Source organism: Ascidiella aspersa, chromosome 8, assembly GCF_963924565.1.
Source record: "Ascidiella aspersa chromosome 8, kaAscAspe10.2, whole genome shotgun sequence".
Taxonomy (NCBI): Eukaryota; Metazoa; Chordata; class Ascidiacea; order Phlebobranchia; family Ascidiidae; genus Ascidiella; species Ascidiella aspersa.
The window spans coordinates 14,226,809-14,254,781 of NC_139454.1; the positions used below are offsets into that span (position 1 = coordinate 14,226,809).

At 33.9% G+C, this 27,973-nt stretch overlaps 2 protein-coding genes across 2 annotated transcripts; one reads left to right on the forward strand and one right to left on the reverse strand.

Annotated features, from left to right (window-relative positions):
• Positions 1-3,358: 3,358 nt before the first annotated feature.
• On the reverse strand, positions 3,359-8,483 carry LOC146136251 (uncharacterized). Its single transcript, XM_083395886.1, has 7 exons — positions 7,995-8,483; positions 6,697-6,756; positions 5,439-5,480; positions 5,065-5,237; positions 4,270-4,429; positions 3,916-4,019; positions 3,359-3,478 (listed from the first exon to the last, which is right to left on the reverse strand). Exons 3-7 carry the CDS (start codon positions 5,443-5,445, stop codon positions 3,389-3,391), a joined length of 534 nt encoding a protein of 177 aa, XP_083252012.1. The 5' UTR covers positions 5,446-5,480; positions 6,697-6,756; positions 7,995-8,483; the 3' UTR covers positions 3,359-3,388.
• A 16,116-nt stretch (positions 8,484-24,599) lies between these two features.
• On the forward strand, positions 24,600-26,895 carry LOC146136252 (SCAN domain-containing protein 3-like). Its single transcript, XM_083396191.1, has 2 exons — positions 24,600-24,682; positions 25,080-26,895. Exons 1-2 carry the CDS (start codon positions 24,600-24,602, stop codon positions 26,893-26,895), a joined length of 1,899 nt encoding a protein of 632 aa, XP_083252317.1.
• The last annotated feature ends 1,078 nt before the right edge of the window (positions 26,896-27,973 follow it).

A 27,973-nucleotide genomic window follows, 5' to 3' on the forward strand; every position in this document is an offset into this window, starting at 1 on the left:
CATTACACTTATAAAGGCAATGTTATAAATGAATAACCACTGAGACAGTGTACTTTTTTTCAGTCTTTAACATTATTGCAGTTTCAGAAAGTGTAATAATTGAAAACAACAATGTTATAAAAGTGAACAACAGATGTTTTATTTCTTTGTGGAGAATATTTACTATAAAACATATTTGACATATTGTAAAATTGTTTTTGGTTTTCACAGCATAATAATTAATTAAGTACTGTATAATGGAGGAAGAGACTTGGAATCGGAAGCTGATTGACATTGTGTCAAACCTACCTATTATATACAATCAATTTCACCCTGACAAAAAAAATAAAAACAAAAATGAAAGTGCCTGGAAAGAAGTCGCTGCCAAAATGAATTCATCTGGTATTTTTGTTTTTAAAACTTTTCATTTAATATTATTTTACTGTTATACACTATCTACTGCTCATCAGTTTACTGATATTCTTAAGTTAAAGCAATGCTTACCACTATTTGTTTCACAATACGCAGTACAGTTCTGCCAGATGCGATGGGGAAATTTGAGAAGCACCTATGCACGAAATCATAAAAAGGTATCTAGTGCTTCAAGTGGATCTGGTGTGCAGGCTCCGGAAGCCTGGCCATACTTTTCACAGCTGTCTTTCTTGTAAAGTTATATAAAACACAGAAGGTGTGACTTGTTTGTACTCCCAGAAAAACTTCAAGGAAGAGTTATTAGAATGCCTTTAAAATCAGTGTTAATAGCATGTTTCAAATACTATACAGATTTGTTGGAAATTCATGCATTGATATTCATACAGAATTTGTTCCTTAAAAAATTTCAAATTGTAAGTTCTATTCCAGCACCAAATTCAGCCATAAGAGATAGGTAGCAACATTAAACCATATAAATATGCAGAGCTTTAGACAGATTTTTTTTCATTGTTTTCATTTGACAAACAACAAATATTTCTGCATCATTTTTCTAGCACAAAGGACAACTTTTTCTCCCAAGAAGTCACAGAAACTGAGGAAATGGTTACAGTTTCTGAAAATTTTGGTAAAAACACTACTTTATTGAACCTCTATCACTTTATGACAATAGTATGTAATATGTATATATTCAGATGATGTATAAACATTTTATTTCTCGAGTCTGAGGAGTGAGAATCTGTAGTAATTTTCGGACAAAGGAGTAGCATTAAACTGAAAAAAGGAGTTCTAAGTTACACAAATATTTAAAGCACAAATAGTAAATGTATGACTATTAATCAGAGTTATAATTGAAGGTTTCAGGCACAAGATTTTAAATCAACTCCACAGCTCTGGTTGTAATGTAAATAGTTTTCTTCCTTTATATTTCAATGAATTTGCTTTTATATACTGTAAGTACAATACATATTGTAGTGCCTTTTCAAATGGAGAATTGGAGGGACAGTTAAACAACAGTGACACTCCAACATGCAGTGAGACAGTTTATGATGCAAACGGCAGCAAGAAGAGGAAGACAGTAAAAGAAAGTGATCAAAGAGAATTTCAGGTAAATACATTGTTACTAATTACCATGTAGTCTTTTTTGCAGTTTAGTATGTAAAGAAAATGTTAGGTGTTTGGTCTATTGCAATATTACCATGCTAATATTTTTTTGCAGAGAAAAATGCTCAATGTTTTAGAAACGTCACACTCAAGGTTGGCAAGTTTAAGTGAGCCCAGGCAGAATGATAGGTTTGACAATTTTGGTGCTTTTATAGCATCAGAGTTGAGAGCCAAGTCCCCACAGCATGTAACTCTATACATGCAACACATGACACAAGTACTTTATGCTGATATATCTCCTGATTTTTGATACCATTTTGTATTTTCCTTGATGATTGCTTTCTGAAAAAAAAAAATCAAAATGGAAAATTAAACTGAGTCTTATTTTCTGAGGTATATGATTGCGTGAAGTAAGCCACGTGCACTGAGAAACCTTGCTTGAATAAGATATAACAGCTCTTTTATCTTAGTTAGACCTTGTTTTTTTGCATAATACACTTTTATGCTGATCCTACGATCATAGTATATTAAAATTAGGTATGGTGTTGTTTTAAAACATTTTTATAGATCAGCTTAACATACTATAGCACCGTTAAAAGTATTGAAATAAATCATTTTTTACTTGGTTAAAAGTCTTTGTCAAACTGTTTAGAGCATAATAATGAATGATTAATTTTGATTTAACCTAGTCAACATGATTAAATATGAGTTAATCATTAATGGAATTTGTTACAAAATTTATTTACATGTAGGGCTTGTAGGCGTACGATATATTAGAATAAGGTCGTTTCACAATCGTAGCAGTGGGCATCGACCGTACGTAACCAACATCGCTGTCGGATCAGTCGTGTTTTTCAAAATCGGAGGAAGCATGGGGATTCCCCGATCACAATAATCTTACCAGAGGTTTGTTGTATCTTTGAGGAATAGACTGACTATTTTTTTTTTCCAGTGTACTGTTGATATGTCTTTAAGCAATGTCCAACATAATCCCAGAATGGCTGAATCACAGTTACAGACGAATAATATGTGTTCTTATTATAGTTCAACTAGTAAATATGAGCAAGTTCTATAAAAATAAACCAAGTGGAGAAGTTTAACATTATAATAACATACTCCAATACTGAGCAATCAAATATAATATAATTTGCAAAATTATTAACTGAATTCAGTGACATCTGGTAACTACCCAGCAAACAATTTGACGTTGTTTAAACGTTATATTCACATCAAAAAAAAGTTGTAGTCACGTTATTCTGGTTCGTTGTTTTAACGTAAATGTGTAGACAGCCAGAAACGTTAAAATAACGTTGTGGTAAACGTAACTGTTAACGTTCCATCAACGTCCTAATAACTTTTTTATATACGTCCTCGTAACGTTACCTAATGCCAGTCGAAACGTTTTTATGACATTCAAAACAAACGTTGTTTTTACGTAAACGTGTAGACAGCCAGAAACGTTAAACTAACGTTGTGGTAAACGTCCTTAATAGCTTTATTTAACTATGTCGCCATTACGTTAAATTGTTGCGCAAGAAACGTTTTTAATAACTTCCAAACAAACGTATTTTTTCCGTAAATGTGTAAACAACATTTTTAAGTTACATGAGAAGGATTTTTGCCTGCATAAACAGTCATCAACACGTTATTATGGTGACAATGTAAATGTAAGTAAAAACATTGCCTATGCGAAAAAAACATAATAATTTACGTTCATTACTAAAAATGTCTGCAATATTACGCCATGGATAATATTCAATTAATCACAATACAGCGTAGTACTCAAGGTCTTTATTTATTAAAATTAGGAGCACACGATATGAAAAGTTGTACGCGGACAAACCAAAAACATCAAATATATGGACGTTATTGCTCCTCACTCCTCAGAGTCAGAAGAAAGATATGGAAAAGTTCCACTTCCACTGCTGATAGAGGTGTTGCTGCTGTCACAAGTCTTGTTTTGTTTCTGTAACGATATGAATTAACAACAACAATAATTTTTAATTCTTAATTGACAAATTCAATATGGTTGCTTAACAGGGCTGCGGAGTCGGCTAAAACTAACCCGAGTCTGACTCCAGCTGTAAGTTGGATATTTAGCAATCCGCTCATAGCGGTGTCATATGATTCAAAACCAACAATACATGGTTGGAAAATATTCAACCATATGCTATTACAACTTTTAACAGATTAATCAGTTTCTGAAATTGGTACTGCGTAAGAACAGGTCGCACTCTAGCAAAACAAACCGACTTTGTCGAGGCCCGAGGCCGACTCCGCAGCACTGGTTGCTAAGATCATTTTTTGGACAAAACATAATAATACAATTAAATTGTACATTTTTGTACAATGTATAGATTTTGTCATTTTAAAACGTCAAAGTTTTTTTTCCCATCAACTTACCGAAAAATTTGATCCACCCGGTTTGTTGGGCGCATGCTTCAGAAAAGCTGACACTTCGTCTTCTACAGCTTTAATTGTAGTCTCATGAGCTTTTATAACTGTGCCTACAATATATACATCAAGATTTTGTCCCCTGGATAACAATTATACTCAACAATTATTAATATGGCAGGCAACTCTGATAAATAATACTACAACATGTTATTTTTTTTTTTTTTTTTAATTTGCGTTTCAAAACATTCTCTGTTTACCATCAGGGTGGTTAATGTTCACAGAAGTTTGAATATCACACAAAAGTAAATTAGCTGGTAGTATTTCTACTAACATTATCCGTAATACACCTTATGTACATACCCACAATAACTTTACACAATTTAGATTCCATGAATGGTTTCTTTCCTTTTCGGCCTTTATAGCTGAAGGTAGACCAAAGCTTGTAGGTACCAATGTGCTTCATAGCTCTACGTATTGTTTCACCCACGCCCTTTCCTCTGGTTGACCGCAAGTATTGCACCTGCATATAATGTTAGCATTCAAAAATACCTACATACGGTAAAATATGTAAGCAGTGTAGCATAGCCCCCAACCCCCTTAAGAAAATGATGTGACTTGTGGTTTTTAAGCCTCTTCCACATCTACAATTGGAAATTAAAAAAAGAATGCAGTTTGCTCGTCAGTATCGGTTATTTACAAAAAAAAAATACACTGGCCCCTGAATAATCTAAATATTAATAGGCTTATTGCGAAATAATGCACAGATTTGATAAATTGCTATTAAAACAGGCATTGTTATTTATGCAAATACAAATTAAATATTATAATATCGATAAGTAGTTGGTTCATGCAGTCTGAAAAAATTTTGCAACCATGAATTTTTGTTTTAGATATTTTTTTTTAAATTTCTACAAGCTTTACGTCATACTGTACAAGATTTTTAACATTGAAAGCCAATACTATTTTTCCTTGGTTTATTATAATAACTTATTGCTTTTGGACACACTATACAGACAACAGCTAGGTGAAAATGGGTACACTACTGGATTAAACATGCTGTACATTGCATTGTCTTTATGGTGAAACAAGGATTTTAATGTAAACAAAATTTTTTTAGCAAAATAAACATTCTATGGTGAAAACAAAAAAACTTACCAAATATCTCCTAGTTGTCTTGTTTTTTAAATTTTCTTCCAATTCAGAAAATTCGATTTCATTGTCCAGTGGCACCATCTCAAAAAATTTGTTTTCCGCATCACTAGCGGAACTCTTAGTTTCCAGTAGTTTTAAAATTTTGTTTTGGTTGCCCAAAATCTTTCCTATTTGAACTAAAAACAATGAAAATATTTTTTTATCTTGGCAGAATTATTGTTTAAACAACTTGTTGCAAAAACAACAATAGTAAGAGCAAACATGAAAGGATTTAAAAGCAAAGTAAAAATATTTTTATATGCTGAAGCGATTTACAAAATCCTATAAAAGTTCTGTTCTATAATAACACATATAACCTAATTGTTTTAAAAAACAACCTGTCATTGTAGATTCGATGAATTCTTGACTGCTTGTAGTACCTAAAAAAACAAATATATACAAAAATATCTTACAATTTTATTGATATTCATTAACAGGGCTGCAGAGTCGGACTCAGGACTCAAGGAGTCACCTTGTTTTGCTGGAGATGGACTAGGGACTCCAGTAAGACCACGTAAAACTACCCGGGTCCCGAGTCCGACATGCACAAACGCAGTACCAAATTTTAAAACTCAAATGGCGCCAACTGGAAATTGTAAAGGTGTAAAAGGCTCAAGTGCACTATTTGGCTCCTTCAATAACAACAAGGTCTACATTTATAGTGCAACTAACTTAATTCACACTACTTAAAGAGTACCACTTACAAAACTTATACACAAATTACACTTTTTTTTTTATTTTAACACATTTGATTTAACATATATATTTAAATCTGAAGAAATAAGGAAACTTCATTGCAAAGTAATATTTAAAGTAATGTTTAAGGTACTTTTACACAAGGCTTACATCAGTGATTCTCAACCTGTTTTGGCTTGCATCACCCCTACTAGTATTTTTAGCTTGGATTACTGTAACATCACAATAAACAAGATTGAAAAACCTTGTTGATTTGTTGCACTCTAATCGTATAAAAAATTGTAACCAGAAACTTAATAAAGCAAAAATGGGAATCCAAAGTAATTTGAAATGTCTCATGGCACCCTTGAGTGTTAGAAATTGCATCCCGGCTGAGAACCACTGGATACATCTTAGGGAATTTGAATGTATATTTTGAAGCTGTGGTTACCAACCTGGGTGTCGCAAGTGTTTTTTTGGGGGTCGCCATGCAGTATTTGATAAAAAAAAATTAATAAGAAATAAGCAATATGAACTAAAAGTTTCGCATTGTAGAAGAAAAAGCAACCATTACACTTTTCAATTAACAAATTAAGCATAGCTTCAGTCAAACAATGTGTAATAAAAATGAATGGACGCTCAAACTGTAACTTTAACTCATTGTGCAATGTGCACACTTAAATCTGGACATTTTAGCCAAATTTTGATACAATCTGTCTAGATTTTTTTACAATGTGAATTTTGCCATTTTTAAAATGTGTTTTTTTATTGACTCTGGTTTATGTATTATACACTATAATTGGGGGTCGGGCAAGTTAACGAAGACTTAAAAGGGGCCACAAGAAGAAAAGGGTTGGAGAACCACTGTTTTAAAGGTTACACTGTTTGGCACATTTATTTAATATAAATACAAATAAATACCTTCATCAAATGATATATCTCCAAGGACTTTTTCAGTATGAACATCGTTCAATGAAGACCCTTTATCTCAAAAACAAAACATCACATAAAAAATACATATTAGTTGTTTACTTATTTTAAAGATAAAATGGTATTCAAAATATTGGTTAAAATGTATATACGTTAATTTGATGAAAAGTACCCCATTGCTATAATATTATTTGTTAATAAACATCTCCTCCCGTCTGTCAAACAACCTAAACTCAACTTTTGATAATCTCCTAGTAAACAAACATTAGCATCATACCTTCCTCATCTAAATATCTTCTTGGGCGCTTCTTTGGCCTTATACCTTCATGCAACTCACAACCCTCAATATTTGATGTTTCAAGAGCTTTGTTACACTTCACTAAAGCATCACTATAGCCATCTGAAAGGCATTGTTTATCAGCTTTCCAAAATAAATAACTAGCTGTCTGTTTGGTAATGCAATCTCACCTGAATAACCAAATACTCTCACATTATATATACTCCAATTGTCTTTGTCTGGTAATTGATTTTTTTTTGCTTTTTGTTTTGGATGATTATGTGGCCAATAACATTTCTTTTTCTTCTGTAAAATATAAAATATATATACACTGTGCAAATAACTCTATACAAAATTATTAAAAAACCTAATGTACCCAACCATTAACAATAAATATACATTGAATTAGGTGTGTATACAGAAATCTAATAAAGAGGGTCTCGGATTTTCAACTAAGCAAGTTCCCCATTTTCCGTCTGATGCTAATGATTGCTTTGAAAAGCCATACAACGCTGTGGGACAGTGGGCATTAATTATTTCAAATAATTGCTCTGCAAGATGTGGTACGCCTGGCAGTGAGCGTCCAAGTGAAACAAGATCGAAAAAATGTACAAAATACACCTTCTTCATAGCAAATTTTTTTGGAGTACAAATGAACTATTGTATTTGCTGAAGTGTCGAATAAACAATTGCCGATCAGCCAACCTGAACGAATAGAGAAAGGTGACAGAGAAAAAAGTCCAGTGTTTATGGTAGGCCCAGGAGGAAACAAGAGACGAAAGTCAACGTTTATCGATTTTGGCTTTGCATTAGCTTCATATGACTGAATTACATTAAAAAAATATTGTGCCTATACACCCCCTGGTTACGCCACTGCATTTAATCAAGTTTTACAAAGTGAGACTTTTCTGGGAATGCAAAAGTGTGACAAAGAGATAAATATTATTTAGATGTTAACTGTGATAGGTATTAAAAGCAATTAAGAATTTCATCCAACAAAAAATATATTTACATCATCCGTTGTAAAAATCCATGAATTGCACACAACTTCTACCGTTTCTTCATCCAGAAATTCAACAATTGCAAAGGACATCTAAGTACAGTACAAGATAACTATTTATGGGAAAAAATAAAAATTTGAATAGTACATTTTCATCTTATAAATGCAAGAAAGCTTTAATAAGAAGTTGAAAATATTCCAAAAGAATACAGAAAAAACTGGCAAACTACTATACCAAAGCTGTTTCACATGGCAACCATGTGATCCATTTAATTCAGAAAAGCTTCTTTTCAATATATAAATGTAACTGTTTATTTACAAACTAATGTGTACCTTACCTTGTATCCACTTTTGTTACTATGTAAAATATAAATGTATTACCTTTTAACAAAAATAAATCCTAAAAAAAGAGTCATTCTGTTAGTGATTTTACCAAAAAGTGTCCCAAATGAATGATAAAACAATACATTATTTAAATCAGGGGTCGGCAACCTACGGCCCGCCAATGAAATCCATCCGGCCCGCCGTCTCTTAGACAAATCAGACACGAGTCTATTTCACATACTTTTTGATTAATTTAACTACATAATTGCAAAATTCATTATGCGTTTGGTTTTCTAACATTTTTTTATTTTCGGCAATGTAATACTTGTAAAAATTTAAAAGAAATATCTGTATACCAAAAAAAAATCGGACTTGCTATGATAGTCGTACTTTTTTGTTGCCACGCATCCATGTCAATAAAAGTTTTTTCATGACACCTAAGCAAGTTTGATGCATGTAATCCAGAGGAAACTGTTGAATCATGTTCATTGGCAACCTTTCATTGGCAAGGTGAAATCCCTATGTGGTGCTCTTTGTTAATCTGGTCCCGGAAAGATTGATCACTTCTCATTTTAAATTTTACACATTCTTGGTATAGGTGATTCTTCCTAACCATAGACCCTTTTGTGTACAAAAATCACAACCATAATACCCATTAAATGATTTTGTTGATTTTACCATTGATCGGGCAGGGGCATCACATATAATGCTTTGAAGCTTGATATAAATTTTCTGACTTTTCCACATAAGAGATATAAATTTTCTGACTTTTCCACATAAGTTTATTTTGAAACAATGCTTTTATATCTTCTACAGTGTCTTTAAGAAAATCTAGATTAGCAGGTTTTGAACATCCATAAAATAGAGCAATAGGAAACACACATGATGGCTGTAAATTATTAATACTGCATAGAATAGGCCACAAACATTTATTTGAACTTTTAAAAAGTGGCAACCCATCAATATTCAACCATATATGTAGGATGTCTATAAAGCGCTCAAAAAATTTGGAAAATTCAGAAAAATGATTAAATAGCTGAGTTTGCAAGGAAAAGTAAAAATACTCCATTGAGGACCTTTGTTCCAAATTAACAGTTTTTGGAGTTACTAGTAGTGTATGACAACTGGATGGCAAGTAAGAAATAACGGCGCTCTTTCACTATTGTACGTGAAAAGTTATGCAAAAAAAAAATAATAATACCGCATACCACAACGCATATTGTTTGGGTTAGCGTTTGGGTAAGGGTGGGTCAAGTAATATTTTGTTTATTATTAATAATAAGTTGACCCACCCTCAACCAAACGCTAACCCGCACCCTAACCAAAACAATATGCGTTGTGGTAAGCGGCATATGAAGAAAAAAATTTTTTTATTAATTTTTACGTACAACAGTGAAAGAGCGCCGAAATAACAACTTCTGGTTCACTGTCACTACTAGAAATAAATTTACGATAGTACTCTTTTTCTAACTTTTTGCGGTTCTTTTCTCTTCGTAATTTGATCCAACGACGCTTATATATCTTTCTATAATTATCCATGTAACTCGAAATTTATGTTTAAAATCCCCTGCATAGCAAAAACATCAGCGTACACCAAATAGTAATATTCAATATTGGCGCTGGTCTCTAGAATCCTATACCACAGCGTTTAAACAATTATTAAATCCTTGCACAATTTCAGTTAGGGTGTGGTTGGGTCAAGTAAAACTACATTTATTATTAAATAAAATACCTGACCCACCCACACGTAAATAATGTGCGTTATTGTAGGATTCTAGACCAGCGCCAAGACGAGTCTGCACATTTCTTGGTTATACAGTTTACTTTTATAGCATTTAACGATATTAGTTCGAAATTTAATTAAAGCCCTAAAACGCACGCACAACGCTGCAGTTGCACGCAAAAAAGCACGTTTTCTGAGCCTTCATTATCGCAAACTAAACTCGCATAAACTGGGAACGCCGATGCTAACATAAGGGGTCATACGAAACACAAATGTTCTTTCCGATTGTTTTAATGTTCGACAAGTATGATAGATCTTGAACGTCACAATATGGGTTAGGTTTGATGTAAAAACAAATTTTATGCGGTACTTTTTTATGTCCTTAAACAATGTAGAATTTTAAACTTATTCCAGCTTCTGTAGATGTTGTGTTTTATCGTTAATATTAACGTAACTCTATGTGCAATGTATAGTTTTGGAAATGGGATTTTAAGGTCTGGTTTAAAAAACTTGTTCGAAGAAAAAAACAAATCTGTTTTTTTAACTATTAGATAACTATTTTACATTGTTTCATCAAACGTTTTTAAACGTTTTATATAATACGTTAGAATTTTACATTTGTATAACATTTACTCTATCCATTTTAAGCCTTAATTAAAAGACAATTTTCTTACAACGTTTCAGTCAAACGTTTAAAAAATGTTGTTTGTTAACATCAATATATGGTTTCGGTTTCACGCAACAAAAACGTTCTTTCAAAACGTTATATATTTTCAAGAAACAACAACCCACATTTTTTGACTGAAAACGTCCTGCGAGCGTCGGCATGTTACGCTTATTACGACAACGTCTATTTTACGACTTTTGTAACGGTATTTAAACGTCATATATAATACGTTAGATTTTTACCCTGATATAACATTTACTCTATTATTTTCAAGCCTTAACTAGTGGACAACTTTCTTACAACGTTTCAGTCAAACGTTTAAAAAACGTTGTTTGTTAACATCAAAATATGTGCTGGGTTTCACGCAACAAAAACGTTTTTTTTTCAAGTTATATTTTTTTGTCTAAAAAACGTCTTGAAAACGTATGAATGTTAAGGTTATCATGAAAACGTTTATTGTACGACTTTTATAACATTATTTTGACGTTATATTTAATACGTTAAAATTTGACCTATTTAAAACATTTACTTCATTATTTTTCTAGCAATAACCAACAGACAACCTTATTACAACGTTTCGAATGTCGTAACAACGTTACGTGTTTGCTGGGTACTGATTCCAAATGTAACTACCTTACAAATGGTAATTGCTTGCTTCACTCGCACAAACAGCACACCACCAATAATATTTGCTAGTTAAATATTTCATGCAGCAAACCAAGGTGCAAAAAATTTTCGTTTAAACGATGTTTTCAAAGAATTTGGTATTAATTTTTAGTTTATGGTATCAATTTGAATGTGTTTTAATTTGTAACACTGGAACACGTATGTAGAAGACTATTTAGAGCAGCAGTACGGCATAAATTTAATTTGCGCACTGAACACTGGCATACTAAAGAAAAATTACTGTATGGAAAGTATTCTTTGGGATAAGTATATATTGCGTAAAGAACATTTCCTAAATGAGCAATGGCTGTTACCATTTACCAAGTACAGCAAATTTGTTTATTTAAATTAAATTGGTATACAACCAAATATTATTCCAACTTACTTTATGTAAGAAAAGCTGGCAAATTACTAATTTTTAAGCTTAATTACCACCAAGGGACAGACAAAATTTGCACTTCAAAATTGTTTTCGCAAGCTGCATAGTACCACTGCGCCCCACCGCTAAATTTGGGATCTTAAACAGTAATATAGAAATAGATACATTTGTATTCCAATAGTAATTTAAGGCAGTGGTTCGCAAACTTTTTTTGCGACGCCCTTGAAAAAGAATTTTAATTTGCGGCACACTCATCAAATTTGGAATTCTACAATTTTTACTAAAATTTGTACACTAAAGCCAAATCATTTATGGGTTTGGTTTACCAAAAGTTGCTTTTTCTGTAATAGGCTCTGTACAGTGTACAATGCAAAATACCTATATCATTTACATTAAGGAGTTAATTAACACCGCCATATAGTTAAGTTTAATGAGTTCGGCACCTTGAGATTTAGAACAAACGAAGTGGTATTAATTTAATTTATAAGGCAATTCCTCACATAAATCTTAACGCCTAGAAGTGGTAACTAAGGCGCTCCATCGATTTGGTACGTAGAAAGTAACGCAAAAAAGGTCAACAAATACCGCATACCGCAACGCACATTATTTGGGTTACGGTGCGGGTTTGAGTTTGGGTTGGTAAAACATTATTATTAATAATAAAATAATGATGTGCGTTGCGTTAAGCGGCATTTGTAGACCGTTTTTTGCGTTACTTTCTACGTACCAAATGGAAAGAGCCCCGAAATCAACGACATAGCTCAATCGCGTACATTTTAACAGTAATACACCTTTCAAAAATGTACAGTAGGGTCCTAAGAAAGTGTCACGCAACTTGTGATAACCTTGCCTGTCCTACCAAGTCAATTTTGTAAACAGAAAACGGTTTAAATTAGGACTAGGGGTCATTAAACAACAGATTACGCCAAAAGCGTACATTTTTATAACAGGCTTAAATCGAAAAGATGATGTTTTTCTTATTGTGAATCAGACCGTGACGGCTGTCGAAAGTAGAATGCATTGCTTAAAGGCAAAAGAAAAAAGGCAAAAGTGAGAGTTTGTCCTCATGGTTATAATCTCTTTGCACCAAGTTAACAAAATTTAACAAGTAAATGCATCAGTAAAAAAATATTTTCTCCTCACAACTTTTGCACTATCTGAATTTTCTAAATCATCACCAGGGTCCAGTAGAGACGAGGGATTTGGTTCTTCTAAATTCCTAACTAGCCTAAGATTGTGGTATATCCCAACTAGTGTTTCCTTTTATGACAAACGCGATTAATCATATAGTGCATTTTAGGGTTGGCAAACCTGTCAATTGACCGGTCAAATACGGCCAATTGACCACACTTTATTTAACTGGTCAAATACTTATATTGGATTCAAATAGTGTACATTTTTTTAGGGTTGTTTTGTGATTTCAGATTTCAATAATCTTGATTGTAACTTTTTTAGAGAACTCAAATATAAAATCATAGGGTTTACCTGATGCAAACACATGTTCTGTGGTAGTAACAAAGTGTTTGTAATAGCAAAGTAGATTTATTTTGTTAGAATAAATGCATTAGGGTTGGGCTATTGATTAGTCAAATAAAATTTGGTTAATTGACCAGTCAAATACTCGTCAAATAGGACAATATTTGGTCAAATGCCCAACCCTAGTGCATTTATTCTAAACAACATAAATCTACTTTGTCATTCCAAACATTTCGTTATTACCACAGAACATGTGTTTGCATCAGGTAAACCCCACCATTTTATATTTGAATTATTAAAAAAAGTTACAATCGATTCTATTAAATACTCAAATCTCAAAACAACCACCATTTTATATTTGAATTATTAAAAAAAGTTACAATCGATTCTATTAAAAACTCAAATCTCAAAACAACCCTTAACAAATTTACAACATTTGAATCAAATGCGAGTACCTGTTAAATAAAGTGCCGTCAATTGACCGCATTTGACCAGTCAATTGACAGACTTGCCAACCCTACTTTCTACATATCGAACCGCAAGAGCCCCAATATTTCACACATTTGGGAAAATCGCAAGCAATACAAAGAAAATGGCTCATACTTAAATTTAAAGTATTGGTCCCTCAAACAGTTAAGTGAAGTGGACCAAGTTAGCAAAGCCCCGCTTTATTACTTTTAGCAGACAGCAAAAAGGTTGAGAAACACTGCGCTTTAGGGTAATCTCATCAAATCAAAGTATTTTTCAATAAAAAACTTGACAAAAAATATTACATTTTCAGCCTAAAGGTATAGGATAACTGAGCTTTTCCTAAGATCAAAATTTTCATTTTGTTTGGTATGTTGTGAACGTGTTATGTTTGTCATTTTACCTTACCACATAAACTTGGACCTTAAAGGTTATTTATTATCACACAAATTACCTTATAGTAATTATTAAAGCCTTTTATGTGTTTTGACTTTATTTAATTAGCGTTTGGCTTTTTCGGCTTTTTTCATCCAAGGTTTGAAATGTACCAAATGTTACCGAATGGAAAACAATAAGTGATGAAACATACTGTAAGAAGCGATTAAACTGTAACCCGTGAAAAGGTGAAAATTGCTTGAGTCATCTTTAACACGTTCACTGCTATGCGATCAACCAGTGGGTCTTGCAGAAAATTTGGCTACTGTGTTGTGACCCACCGGTGGGTCATACGATAAAAGTTACTGCTTTTTCCACGTTCACGGCGATGCGATGTTAATTGCGCCTCAAACGGGTTTGAGGGTTTATAATCTGGTACTCATAAAGTTAAACTTTAAAACCTAACATATTCGGCTTTCTTCTTTAAAATTTATTATTGGGTCATTCCATGTCTAATTTAAAGGGCCGGAACCCATGTTCTTAGATTTTCTTTATATTTTAAACAGTTAATAAGATTGCAACAAATTTGAGGGTTCTGTGATAAGCGGTTTCGAAGATTTTATTTTTTGAATATTTGACCACTATGTGAAAATAGGTCGTTTTTTAATTATTGAGTGCTTTTATCTCTCTGGAGGCTTTATTTTGCAGCAAAAGCCTGTAGTAAAATGCTATTCCCCCATTTGTTGGGGTGCTAGTTTCAAAAATGATGCTTAAAACACTATGTGATTATTTCTTCTATATGAAAATTGCATTTATAGTTTATGACTTCCGAAGACTTTTCGAAGCTTTCTGCAGTTTTTTTTCAATTTTTATGTTTGCAAAATAATCTTTAGACAACATAGTATTTTGACTTTCTAAAGTGGTTCTTATTTTTACAATTAGAAATTGGTAATTAGGTTTCAAATTTGAGCACTTTATAATACAATAAAAAGTGACCAAAAAATGTGTTAATACACTGACTTTTGCAACTTTACATACAACTATAGAAAAGACATACAATAACACATTGGCTGAAATATTTCTATTCAACATATTGTATAAAGTTCTAGAAAAACAAATACATACAAGAAATAAGACAAAGTATGAAACTTCGCAGACATTTTGTTAACTATGTTTGTTGATAGTGTGGAGGTTATACCACTGCCTGTTACCTGAGGTTTCAATTTACACAGTATGTTATAAAATTGATTATAGCAAATACCATCGTATCAAACCTAATAAAACCAGGGAGATGGAACAGCTAGCCGCATAAATTTGACCAGACACATGGTTGCTATTTTAGATAATTTTCATCTAGATTTAAATGTTTTGATATAATTCTAGATGTAATATTCTAAAATTTACATGATAAATATTCGTTTTAGACTACTATTTTTTTTTGTTTTCGATGATTAGAATTGCCTTAATTTTGCATAAATATGACAACTGGGTACATTTTTTTATTAATTTTATCAATTTCAAATTTTCACTAACTGAAAATTTATTAACTAGGTATAAAAAAATTCAAATAAATGGTTTTGTTTCATGAAATAAAAAACATAATAATAAAGACAGCATTGTTCAACCGTGTCCTTTGGGCCCCAGGGGGAGCACGGAGAATTATTCAGGGGGCAACAGGCATGTTATATTTTAATTTTTAGCCAGTTAAACCATTTTGTTTTGGTTTGCGTTATGTCCAGAGACCTCTCTTATGATGTATTTAAAGTGTTTTTCGAATTCATGAGCAAAGGGAGCACAAAGTGTTAAGTGCTAATGGAAGGTAGCCAGGACACTTATAAGGTTGAGAACCACTGGTGGGCCATTCCGTGTCAATTCACACAGTCAAGAAATTCAACCTCTCCGGTTTCCCTTAAATTTTACACACCTTTTCACTATCCTATATAATGAACACCTGCAAAATTTGAGCGTAATTTGTCGACAAACGCCAGAGTTATAAAGCTTTTAGTTTGGGGGTCTGCCGAGGGGGCGCAATTTTTCTATTTTGGACCATGTTTGACGCCCTATTACTGTTAAACTAAATAAGGTAACAGCCCAATTTTTTTACAGGTGATAGTACTTCTACCAAATATTAAAAAAAACATAGTTTACATTGTCACTCTAAAAGGTCATAGACATCCAAAGTTGGCCTTTCCGAGCACTCGGCTAAAATTTTCCCCTAATTTTGAAACTCGCCAAGACCCCATTTTTGGATTTGACTAAAAATTGGTAGAAGTGTTGTTTACAGGATTATCTCTTAACTGCGAAAATTTCAGTACAAAATATTAAAGGGGTTGGAAAATATTTATTGTGAAACATGGGTTGAAACGAAAAAAAAAGCAAAAAGTGGGGTCCTTTTAATATCCCAGTTACCTATGACCCCAGTAAAAATTTGCACTTAAATTTTGTCCACATATTTACTAAGATATGGCAAGTCTACCATGCAAAATTAGTTCATGGTTCTCAATGTTTTCTGATAGAAATTCCATGTCAAATAGAGGGAGATGAATTAAAATAAGAAACACCAGGAGTCCACTCAGCAGCCCAGGTTGACTCAACCTGTGGTGTCGAGTGGGTCTCCTGCAAAAGATAAGTATCTATAGATGATTTTTTTAGGGAGGAAAAAATGGCGTGGCGTTTGGTCTTATCGGTTAGTTCGTTGACATTAAAAGTTGCGATTTTTAAGTTGGTCTCCATTTTAGTTTACTTTAAAAGTTGGGGGGTTGAGTTTTTGGGTGTGAAACATTATTATGAAAACACTGTGGTGCGCTTTTTCCCCCCTGGATCGGGGGTACTATTAGATATTAGGGGTGCGTTATTCTGGCCCCCTAGCATGAGATCCTGATTTTACTCTTCTTTCTCTGTGCTGTCTTCTTCATCTTCTTGTTCGGTCTCTGAAGAACGTTATTAGTAACGAATATAAAAGAGTACCCAATAAGAGAAACTGACAAAGACTGACGAAGCATAGGAAAGTTACACGAGTTATAAAGGGAGGGAAAGAATGCAACAAGACGCGGGACGTATAATGATAATTACGGAGAGAGGCAAGGAAAAGAAAGGAGAAACGCACAGAAGCAAATACCATAGAAATCAGAGTTAACAATAGAAACATAAATCATTACACTTGCCAGCTTCTGGCTGGCTTGCTAAACACCAGCCAACAAAAACTGTGTGGATTTGTAATCAGACTCAGACAATCTACCTTGAAGGAGTGAGGTTGATTCATTAGGCAAAAAGACAATTAATGATTCTCATAATTCAACCAACGTTGCATCAAATTGTTGCCATCGAGTGAGGAAGAACTCTATTTCTTATGGACAAGAAAAGTCGTCGAACGAACTCTGAAAACTATTGTGTTTGGAACCAGCAAGAAGCCAGCGTTTGGAAGAATTGATTTAGTCGAACGATACGTTAAGACGACTCATAGCATCAGCAAAGCTAAAGAAACAACCGCTTGGAATCATGGATTTCACAATAACTGATGTGGCGAATCGGGGTGTTTAGTTAGGGGTAAGAAGGCTGCTGGCTCTGAAGACGAGTGCCGACGGCTGCCTAGACTCTTACAAGTTCTTAATCCGACTCCAAAGGAGCAGGCCGCTAGAATACCTGTCCTTAACTTCTTGTACTCTAGGCAAAGACACTTCACTCAGTAGATGTTGCCCGTCGAGTATATTAACAAATCTCAGAAACACATGATAAACAGAGCGGTGATTCAAGCCGCTATCAGTAAGACGTATATAATAGAATAGCTTGCGAAACGATCAAAGCGCACGATTCGGCGTTAGGTCACGCGTCAGTGGACAACGGTCACGTGTATAGTGACGTAGAATTAGCCAATATCAAGTAATATTGCATGATAAATGCTACACTGATTCTACCTAGTTTATCAGGTGAAAAGCTATTATACTTTTAAAAATATTTAAAAATAAATAAGTAAAATTACCGACCGAAAGGTCTGTAAACTGTTTTTATGTGACTTTTTGTTAAACCATTATGTATTGCATTTCGCAAATTATGTATAGTCTATATCTATGAAGTCAAGTCTAAGCTACGTCGATCGCACGATCTTTTGATAAATTTTAAAAGAGCCTAATTTTTGTGCTTGGATCTCAATAGTTTGAAATCAACGCGTTTAGCTTGTGAATCACGACTTAATTTTGTTGTGCACGAAATAATTTTGTGATAAATTTCCGAATTCTTTTAAACATTTGGTACGTTTTGGGGTTTTGTCTGTTTTTTTCTCTGATCATACGCAGCCGCGTTTACACACGAGTTTAAAATACCTCGTATCAAGCATAATGATTTATCCACACGCGAAACATTAGCTTTCAACTCACAACTTTAGGAAAACCCCATTTCCTGCCTTTTGAAGAAAGCAATATTGAATAAGCAGCAACTTCAAAGCGTATTTTCTTGTGATGCGTCGTTATATTAAAACTTACATTGAACGAATTGTGCAAATTAAAAAAAAATGCAAATTTATAAGTAGATGTTGCTCAATGTTAAAATTCAATAGAATTTAATTCCGAACAAATCACTACCCCTCCTTTCTTTTATGTTTTTCACAGTTTCACGTTTTTCATCATGTGTGACGGAAGGACATGAACGAGACAAAGAGACAACAACAAAATGCCTGTCGTTCGTTGACTTATCGACAGAAGAAAACATCTTGTTCTTGAATGTGTTGCTAAAAGCTACAACTCGTGTGACTTATTGCCTTGTTCATGTTCATTTCGCTCAAATCGTATGAAGCACTTTTTAACAAAAGTCAATTGTGTTAAAAAATAGCAACCTTTCGGGTATAATGCGAAAAGCAGCCGCCGTGTTATATTCACGACGGCAATTCCTTTTGTGCTGGAGTGTCTGTAGCGTCATAAGTAATAATTAATGTATAATTACATACTATGGAATTTATCGTAGGCTATTGCGTATTTTGAAATATGTTGCTGTTGCTCGCTTTTTGGTGCTGATAGAAATTGCAAAAACACCGGTTTGAGCCGTGAGGCCGTTTACCAGAAAAACTTCTAGCCGTAAGATATTAATCACACCCGCAAGCCCACCCATTTTATTCTCATACTGTAAATATTTTTACCAGTTGGTCGCCAGTTGATACACAGACAGGTTGTGTGGCTTGCCGGCTTTTGCTGGCTTGCTAAACACCAGCCAACAAAATTGGTGTGGATTTCTAATCAGACTCAGACAATCTACCTTGAAGGAGTGAGGTTGATTCATTAGGCAAAAAGACATAAAAGAGGCTCATAATCGACCCGCTTGCTTCATATGCAACCCAATTTACTTCAAGTGATGGTGATATACAGGCACTGAAAAAATCATTAAAATAAATTAAATATGCGGTGAAGTAATGCACAGTTACAAATTCACTGGACATCACAAACCTAACACTAAAATGAACGTATATATTTTTTCATGAAGTTGAATAAAAAACATTCCGGTCGTGTTGAAAAGACCATTTACCTAAAATAATAATGCAAACAAACTTATATTTTTGAGAGGTTTAAATCGACCTATCTCTAAAAGCTTTTCAAATATTTTTGCTTACTAATTCTAAGTCATTTAAATGCATAAGTCTCTAGGTGCGCCCCCAAGTGAAAAGGTTGAGTAACACTTTCTCTACCACTACCAGTGGGCCATAAGAACATTTCAGGTGGGCCACAGACCAATTAAAAAAGCTAGATTTAGTTTCATTTGTGTCACTATATTTAATTTTACAGAAATAATGGCTTGGGGAGGAATTAAAAAGGAATGTAAATTTATTGTTCAGTCAAAGTGTCTAACTTATGCACGGTTGAATAAATAATCTGTTTTGAAATATGTTCTGCTATGTTTTGTTCTAAACCTATTTTACAGTTTTTTCTTTGATTAAAATTTATTGGGCCACAGAATTTTTTGGAACGTAAATGATGGGGCCACGAAAGAAAAAGGGTTGAGAACCACTGGTCTGCAGTGACAGGCATCAGGGGGCGCTCTTTCACTATTGTACGTAAAAATTAATAAAAATTTTTTTTTTTCAAATGCCGCATACCACAACACATATTGTTTGGGTTAGGGTGCGGGTTAGCGTTTGGTTGAGGATGGGTCAAGTTATTATTAATAATAAACATAATATTACTTGACCCACCCTCACCCAAACGCTAACCCGCACCCTAACCCAAACAATATGCGTTGTGGTATGCGGTAGTATTATTATTATTTTTTTTTGCATAACTTTTCACGTACAATAGTGAAAGAGCGCCCTATATAGTCCCACAACTTTCGATTTAAGATATGTAGGCACTATAGTTTTCCTGACTTTTAAAATAATACCTCGGGTTTTCAGGTCGCAGTGTTTCTCAACCCATGGGTCGCCAACCCGTTTGATTTGCTTGGTTCTATAAGCAAGATATTTTGGGGCGTTTTTTCTTGTTTGAATACATAGAAAGTAACTTATATTATTTGGGTTAAGGTGCGGCTTTGTGTTTTGGTGGGTCAAGCATTTTTATGAATAATAAATATATTAATGCTTGACCCACCCAAACTCGAACCCGCACCTTAACCCAAATAATATGATATGCATTGCGATATGAGGTATTTGTAGATTTTTATTTTTTTGCGTTACTTTCTACTAGGGTTGGGCATTTGACCAGTCAAATAAAATCCGATCAATTGACCGGTCAAATACTCGTCAAATAGGTCAAATACTATACATACTATCATAATGCAATTAAAGTTAAAAATAAACTTTAACTTTAAATAAATTTATAAACGTTTTGGCTCAAGTACTATGGTTTGTAAAACAATTATTTTTTGACTATCTATAAGAATATTTGCAAAACCATGCCCATCTTGCAAACAATACTGTATAGAAGTATTTCATATTGTAGTAATTTTTGCTATTACTACAACCACCAAGCAAAGAGATTATAACCATGAGGACAAACTGTGACGTAGCACATTGTTCTACTTTCGACAGCGTTCCGCTCTAGTGCATAATAGTAAAACGTAAACAACTGGGCTTGACTTGCATGTTGGTTAAGTAAAATTTTGGAGCAACCAGCTTATATATATTAAGGTTCGACATTTCTGACAGTTTAAAAGTTATGTTTGAATTAGGTGTCAAACTTTCATTGTCGAGTTTCGTGTAAACGCACTTAAAAAAGGGCATACAATATCAGCTGACCATAAGTACTACCGGTATATAATATGGTAACACACTCGTTGGCGCGCCAACGTCGTCAAGTTAATGACTGCGGAAGCGTACAACGCGTTGCTGTAGAGTAGACCAGTGGTTCCAAACCGGGGTGCCGGAGAGGAATTTACATTTTTTTATTATTACTAGTAAGCCTTTTGGTACAACTTTTTGTGTTCGCTTATATAGTACAATAAGTACAATAAACAAAATATTACAATATTGTTTAAAGTTATTTTTATTGCCCCAGTTTCGTTTATTTTAGCATTACAGTAAAACACTTAAAGCAAATTAGAGTAGGGATCTTGTAATATATTCAATTATTCTTTAGTTTTGGTGTTAAGAAATATTAACATTACACAGTTTGGTACCAGTTTAGTGGATAGGGTTTGGTGAACACAAATTTAGTGAGTAATATTGTTCATTTAAAAAAGGAAATCACCAGATTACGCAGCTTTCTAATCTGTTGAAATTAAATGTAATAATAATCTTTATTCTTTTACAACCAGTTATCCAATCAAGTTTAAACTGAATAAAGATATATATATATTTAAGCTGTTTACAAGATGTCACTTACTTCTATACATGGGCTTTGATATATTCAACTACAACCTCCAGCAAGTAAGCTCCAAACTTTTGCTATAAGGGAGAAAAGATGAGAAGCACTCGAGGTAAAAAATACTTTTCGCAAACTTACATTGAAAATGACAAAAAATATCTATTTCAAACAGTACTGCGGAGTCGGTTAAAAATAACCCTAGTCCGACTCCAGTTAAATGTGGCATTTTGTCGAGTCCCGAGTCCGGCCCTGACTAAACAGCCTGTATTCCGCCAATTTACGTAACCAAAATTACATGGATATTTAGCTACCACTTATAGGGGTGTCGTATAACTCATTCATAATACATGGTTGGAAAATATTCCACCACATGCTATTCCACCTTTACAATTTTCAGTTGGTGGTCATATTAGTTTACTGCGCATTTCAGACTAGAGACTCGTGTAGTTTTACATGGTCTTACTCGAGTCCCGAGTCCGACTCCAGCAAAACAAACCGACTCCTCGAGGCCGACTCAGCATTCCTGATTTCAAACCTGTACAATATGCTACCTAGTTCTGTGTGGATATTTTTATTTACTCTAAATTAAGCCACTATACTTTTAGAGTCTATAATTTATTTGCTGAAATTTATTCAGAATAAGTAATAACTTAACAACTCTTTTGACGACAAAGTAAAAATTTATAAATATTTTATTCATATAAAACAAAACGTTTACTTTGTAATACACACTTTGAAATTTAAATATACTAAATCAGTGCAAAGAGATAATTTAATAAAATTATAAAAAAACATTTGCAATGTATTGGTCGATAAATTGTGTTCATACAGACGCTGTTGACCAGGTACTAGACAAAACGAAAACAATACTGAAGTGGCCTCTGGAATCTGGTGTCAATAAAGAACTTTATTTATTCTTTAAATTGATTGATTCTTACCACGTTTAACCAAATAAATTTTAAATAAACATTATTTTGTTTTGCTTGCCTGAGTTTGCATATAAGGTGTACCAATAAGTAGGAAAATAATGACTCTTTTAACAAAAATTGATTACTTAAGGCAGGGTGGTCCAAAACCCAGGCCCGACATCGTTGTTTGTGGCTCGCGAAGCACTGTTGAATTATTGTAATGCGTACAGGGTTTATTTTAAAGAAATATAAGTGACCAACAATCAGCGAGCATCCTGCAATGGTTTGGTTAGGGTTACATTTTTCCGATTACACCATTAAACAAACCAGTTTACTATCACTTGGCAAAAAAGTTATTATCGCTCGATTTTATTTGTGCACAATTTGGTGATAGCAGAAAGTTTGTGCAGTTTATATATCTTTCGACAGTTACAAACGAAAATCGTTTATCTGCTCCTGGCACGCATGTATAGTCTGCTTTGTGGCCCGTAAAGAATATGTAAGAAATACTGTGCAACCTTGGACAACCCTGACTTAAAAAATCAAAATCACTGAAAAGCCCAAACAATTACCAGTAGGAATTTGTGTAAAGCAGTGTCATATGTTATCTACAAGAGAATAAAGTTTCACATTAATTAATAGGCTTCTTACAGAACAACAAATGGTCAAAGGGGGGAAAATTTGAAGGAATTTATTTTACTCTTTAAATAATAATCTGCTCATTCTGTGACCAGAACTTTTTAAGTAGAGGTCCCCAATCAGTTTTCCAACCTGAATAATAGAAAAACAGTGTAACATACACAAACAAAACATTGGTAAAATTACTCGGAAGTTTTGTATAACTAGACCAGGGCTTTCCAAACTGGGGGTTGCTCATGGAGTTAAATTTTACACAAAGTGCTACATTCATAAAATTGTTATTTTTTCTGTTTGGTATGTTAATGGCAAATTATGAAACGCACATTACTTCAATAAATGCATGCCAAAGCAGACAGTCATCGAGAAATGTTATTTTTTAAACTGTTAAACCTAGTGGGTCAAAAAGTTTAATATAATAAATGAGGTCACAGCCTGAAAACTTGGGTAGCCCTAAACTAGATAAACTTTACCCATGGACAGTTAGCAGTTTAAAGTTTTGTTTATAAGTAAAATAGATACTCTATTCCATAATGGTTTGCCTTACACTATGATCTCATTGTCACAATAATCTTACCAGAGGTTTGTTGTATCTTTGAGGAATAGACTGAATATATTTTTTTTTTCCAGTGTACTGTTGATATGTCTTTAAGCAATGTCCAACATAATCCCAGAATGGCTGAATCACAGTTACAGACGAATAATATGTGTTCTTATTATACTAGTAAATATGAGCAAGTTCTATAAAAATAAACCAAGTGGAGAAGTTTAACATTATAATAACATACTCCAATACTGAGCAATCAAATATAATATAATTTGCAAAATTATTAACTGAATTCAGTGACATCTGGTAACTACTGATTCCAAATGTAACTACCTTACAAATGGTAATTGCTTGCTTCACTCGCACAAACAGCACACCACCAATAATATTTGCTAGTTAAATATTTCATACAGCAAACCAAGGTGCAAAAAATTTTCGTTTAAACCAGCGGTTCCCAACCTGTGGGTCGCGACCCCAACTGGGGTCGCCTGACAATTTGCCTCGGGTCACCTGAGGCCTTCTGAAAAGTTTAGAATTTCATTAGTTTAGAAATTTAGAAAGTTAACTCTTAACAATGGTCAGCTCACCGCAGAGCGCATCGCGATTTTACTAGAGTACTAGACAAACCAGAACACCCTGGGCCTCATTACAGGATTTTCGTTTAATAATGGCAAATATGCTCGGAAAGCAAGATTTTAACGGCAGTTTAGCGGCCATGAAAAATTACAGAATTTACTCGTTTGATTTCAGGTAATTCATTACGTCACAAAGGCCTTTACCATGAAAATAACAATTTAATTGCTGATTGCTGAAATGCATTTAAGCAAAAGTTGGACTTGAGGTCGCGATTTTTGTTGATATTTGTGAGAAAAAAAGTTAAATCTTCAAACATTGAGCAGCCAGGAAGCATGTTGAGAGCTAGACTATTATTTTTGCATCAGTTGATAGCCTAGGCAAGCCAGTGTAGGCTTACTATTGAATTCCCGGCATCAACCATAGGTAGCCTACGATAGCTAGCCTAGCCTACAGAACTTTCAAAAGCGACTGATAACATTTGCTAGACTTAAAAAAAGCAAAAAAGTACCCGTTGGAAAGAGTTTAATAATAACGGGCGCCATAAACTAAAATTTATTTTGTAAAATTTCAGATTTCCCATGATGAATCGAGAGACAAGTATTAGGCCTAGGAAAAGAAAATATTGTGAGGAATTTTTGAAGTATGGATTTACTTTCGTAGTTGACGCAGGAATTGAAAAGCCACAATGTGTCATTTGCAACACAATTATGTCAGCCGAATCGATGAAGCCCAACAAAATGAAACGCCATTTTGACGCTAAGCATCCAAACTTTGCGGGCAAGGATGTCCAGTATTTTAAGAACAAAGCTGATTGTGTCAAAAAAAACAGGCTGGATTCTGGGGGCAAGTACCAACAGCAAAATGTGGCAGCCATTGAAGCTTCATATTTGGTGGCTCTCAGAATCGCCAAAGCCAAGAAACCTCACACCATTGCCGAGGAGTTGCTGCTGCCAGCAACCAAAGACGTTGTTCGAGTTATGCTTGGAGCTGAATATGGTAACAAACTGAATACAATATCCTTGTCTAATAACACCGTCAGTAGAAGAATAGACGACATGTCTGCTGATATTATGGAGCAAGTAATCCAGGAAATGAAATCAGCTCCACTTGGAATATTTAGTATCCAGCTTGATGAATCAACAGATGTGGCAAACTGTTCTCAGTTACTGGTTTACGTGAGGTACATTTATGAAGGTGATTTCAAAGATGAGTTTCTTTTTTGCAAACCACTTGAAACGACAACTACTGCACGCGATGTCTTTGACACAGTTGGATCATTTCTGCAAAATCATGGCATTCCTTGGGAAAATGTTTATGGTGTTTGCACAGACGGTGCTCCAGCAATGCTGGGATGTAGGTCTGGATTTCAACGTTTGGTAATCAATGCATCACCGAAAGCCATCGGAACTCACTGTATGATTCATCGACAAGTGTTAGCAACGAAGACTTTGCCACAAGAATTCCAAGATACAATGAAAAGCGTTGTAAGTGTCGTGAATTTTGTAAAAGCTAGTGCTTTAAACAGCCGCCTATTTTCAAAAGTTGGCAGTGAGTTGGATACATCCAATAATGTTCTGTTATTTCACACTAGTGTGAGATGGTTGTCCAGAGGCAAAGTTTTGAAACGTGTTTTTGATCTTCGTGATGAATTGAAAACATTTTTTAATCAAAAATCTAAACCACAGTTTGAAGCACTTTTCGGCGACAAAAACCAACTTCACAAAATTGCTTACTTGGTTGACATCTTTGCAATCTTAAATGAGTTAAATTTGTCTCTCCAAGGACCAAATGCAACATGCCTAGATTTGTCAGCAAAGATCCGAGCATTCAAGTTGAAACTTCAACTTTGGCAAAAAAAATTGGATGAAAATAGAATTTACATGTTGCCGAACTTATCTGCTTTCTTTGAGGAAAATGATATTGAACAGGAAACAATGAATAGAACAATACTTTCTGTTAAAGAACACTTCAAAATTCTTGAAGAAGAAATTTCAAGATATTTTCCTAATTTACCTGACACACCATTTGCACTTGCTAGAAGCCCATTCACCATCAGAGTTGAAGATGTTCCTGAGAATGCACAAGAGGAGTTCATTGAACTCATTACCAGTGATGCAGCAAAAACTGATTTTTCTTCAATGTCAGTTACCAAATTTTGGATCAAGAGTTTGCAGTCATATCCCGTTCTGTCTGAGATCGCATTGCACCTGATTCTTCCTTTTCCAACAACATACCTTTGTGAAACAGGCTTTTTAAGCTTGTTGGTTATAAAATCTAAATACAGGAGCAGACTTGATGCAGAAGATGATCTGCGTTGTGCTCTTGCAAAGACTGCTCCAAGGATTGAAGATCTGGCTAAAAAGAAGCAAGCACAGCCTTCTCACTGAACAAATTGTTGTGTTTATAAGTTGATTTGTTGTGTTGTTTATTTATTTAGAAGTCAAAATTAATATATAGCCTAGTAGCCTACTAGTTAGCTCCAAAAGTGCAGTGAAGGAGGATCAACCCAACTAATTTTATCCTTGGGGTCACCGCAACTTGGCAAATGTTATAAAAGGGTCACGGCACCAAAAAGGTTGGGAACCGCTGGTTTAAACGATGTTTTCAAAGAATTTGGTATTACTTTTTAGTTTATGGTATCAATTTGAATGTGTCTTAATTTGTAACACTGGAACAGGTATATAGAAGACTATTTAGAGCAGCAGTACGGCATAAATTTAATTTGCGCACTGAACACGGCATACTAAAGAAAAATTACTGTATGGAAAGTATTCTTTAGGATAAGTATATATTGCGTAAAGAACATTTCCTAAATGAGCAATGGCCGCTACCATTTACCAAGTACAGCAAATTTGTTTATTTAAATTAAATTGGTATACAACCAAATATTATTCCAACTTACTTTATGTAAGAAAAGCTGGCAAATTACTAATTTTTAAGCTTAATTACCACCAAGGGACAGACAAAATTTGCACTTCAAAATTTTTTTCGCAAGCTGCATAGTACCACTGCGCCCCACCGCTAAATTTGGGATCTTAAACAGTAATATAGAAATAGATACATTTGTATTCCAATAGTAATTTAAGGCAGTGGTTCGCAAACTTTTTTTGCGACGCCCTCGAAAAAGAATTTTAATTTGCGGCACACTCATCAAATTTGGAATTCTACAATTTTTACTAAAATTTGTACACTAAAGCCAAATCATTTATGGGTTTGGTTTACCAAAAGTTGCTTTTTCTGTAATAGGCTCTGTGCAGTGTACAATGCAAAATACCTATATCATTTACATTAAGGAGTTAATTAACACCGCCATATAGTTAAGTTTAATGAGTTCGGCACCTTGAAATTTACAACAAACGAAGTGGTATTAATTTAATTTATAAGGCAATTCCTCACATAAATCTTAACGCCTAGAAGTGGTAACCAAGGCGCTCCATCGATTTGGTACGTAGAAAGTAACGCAAA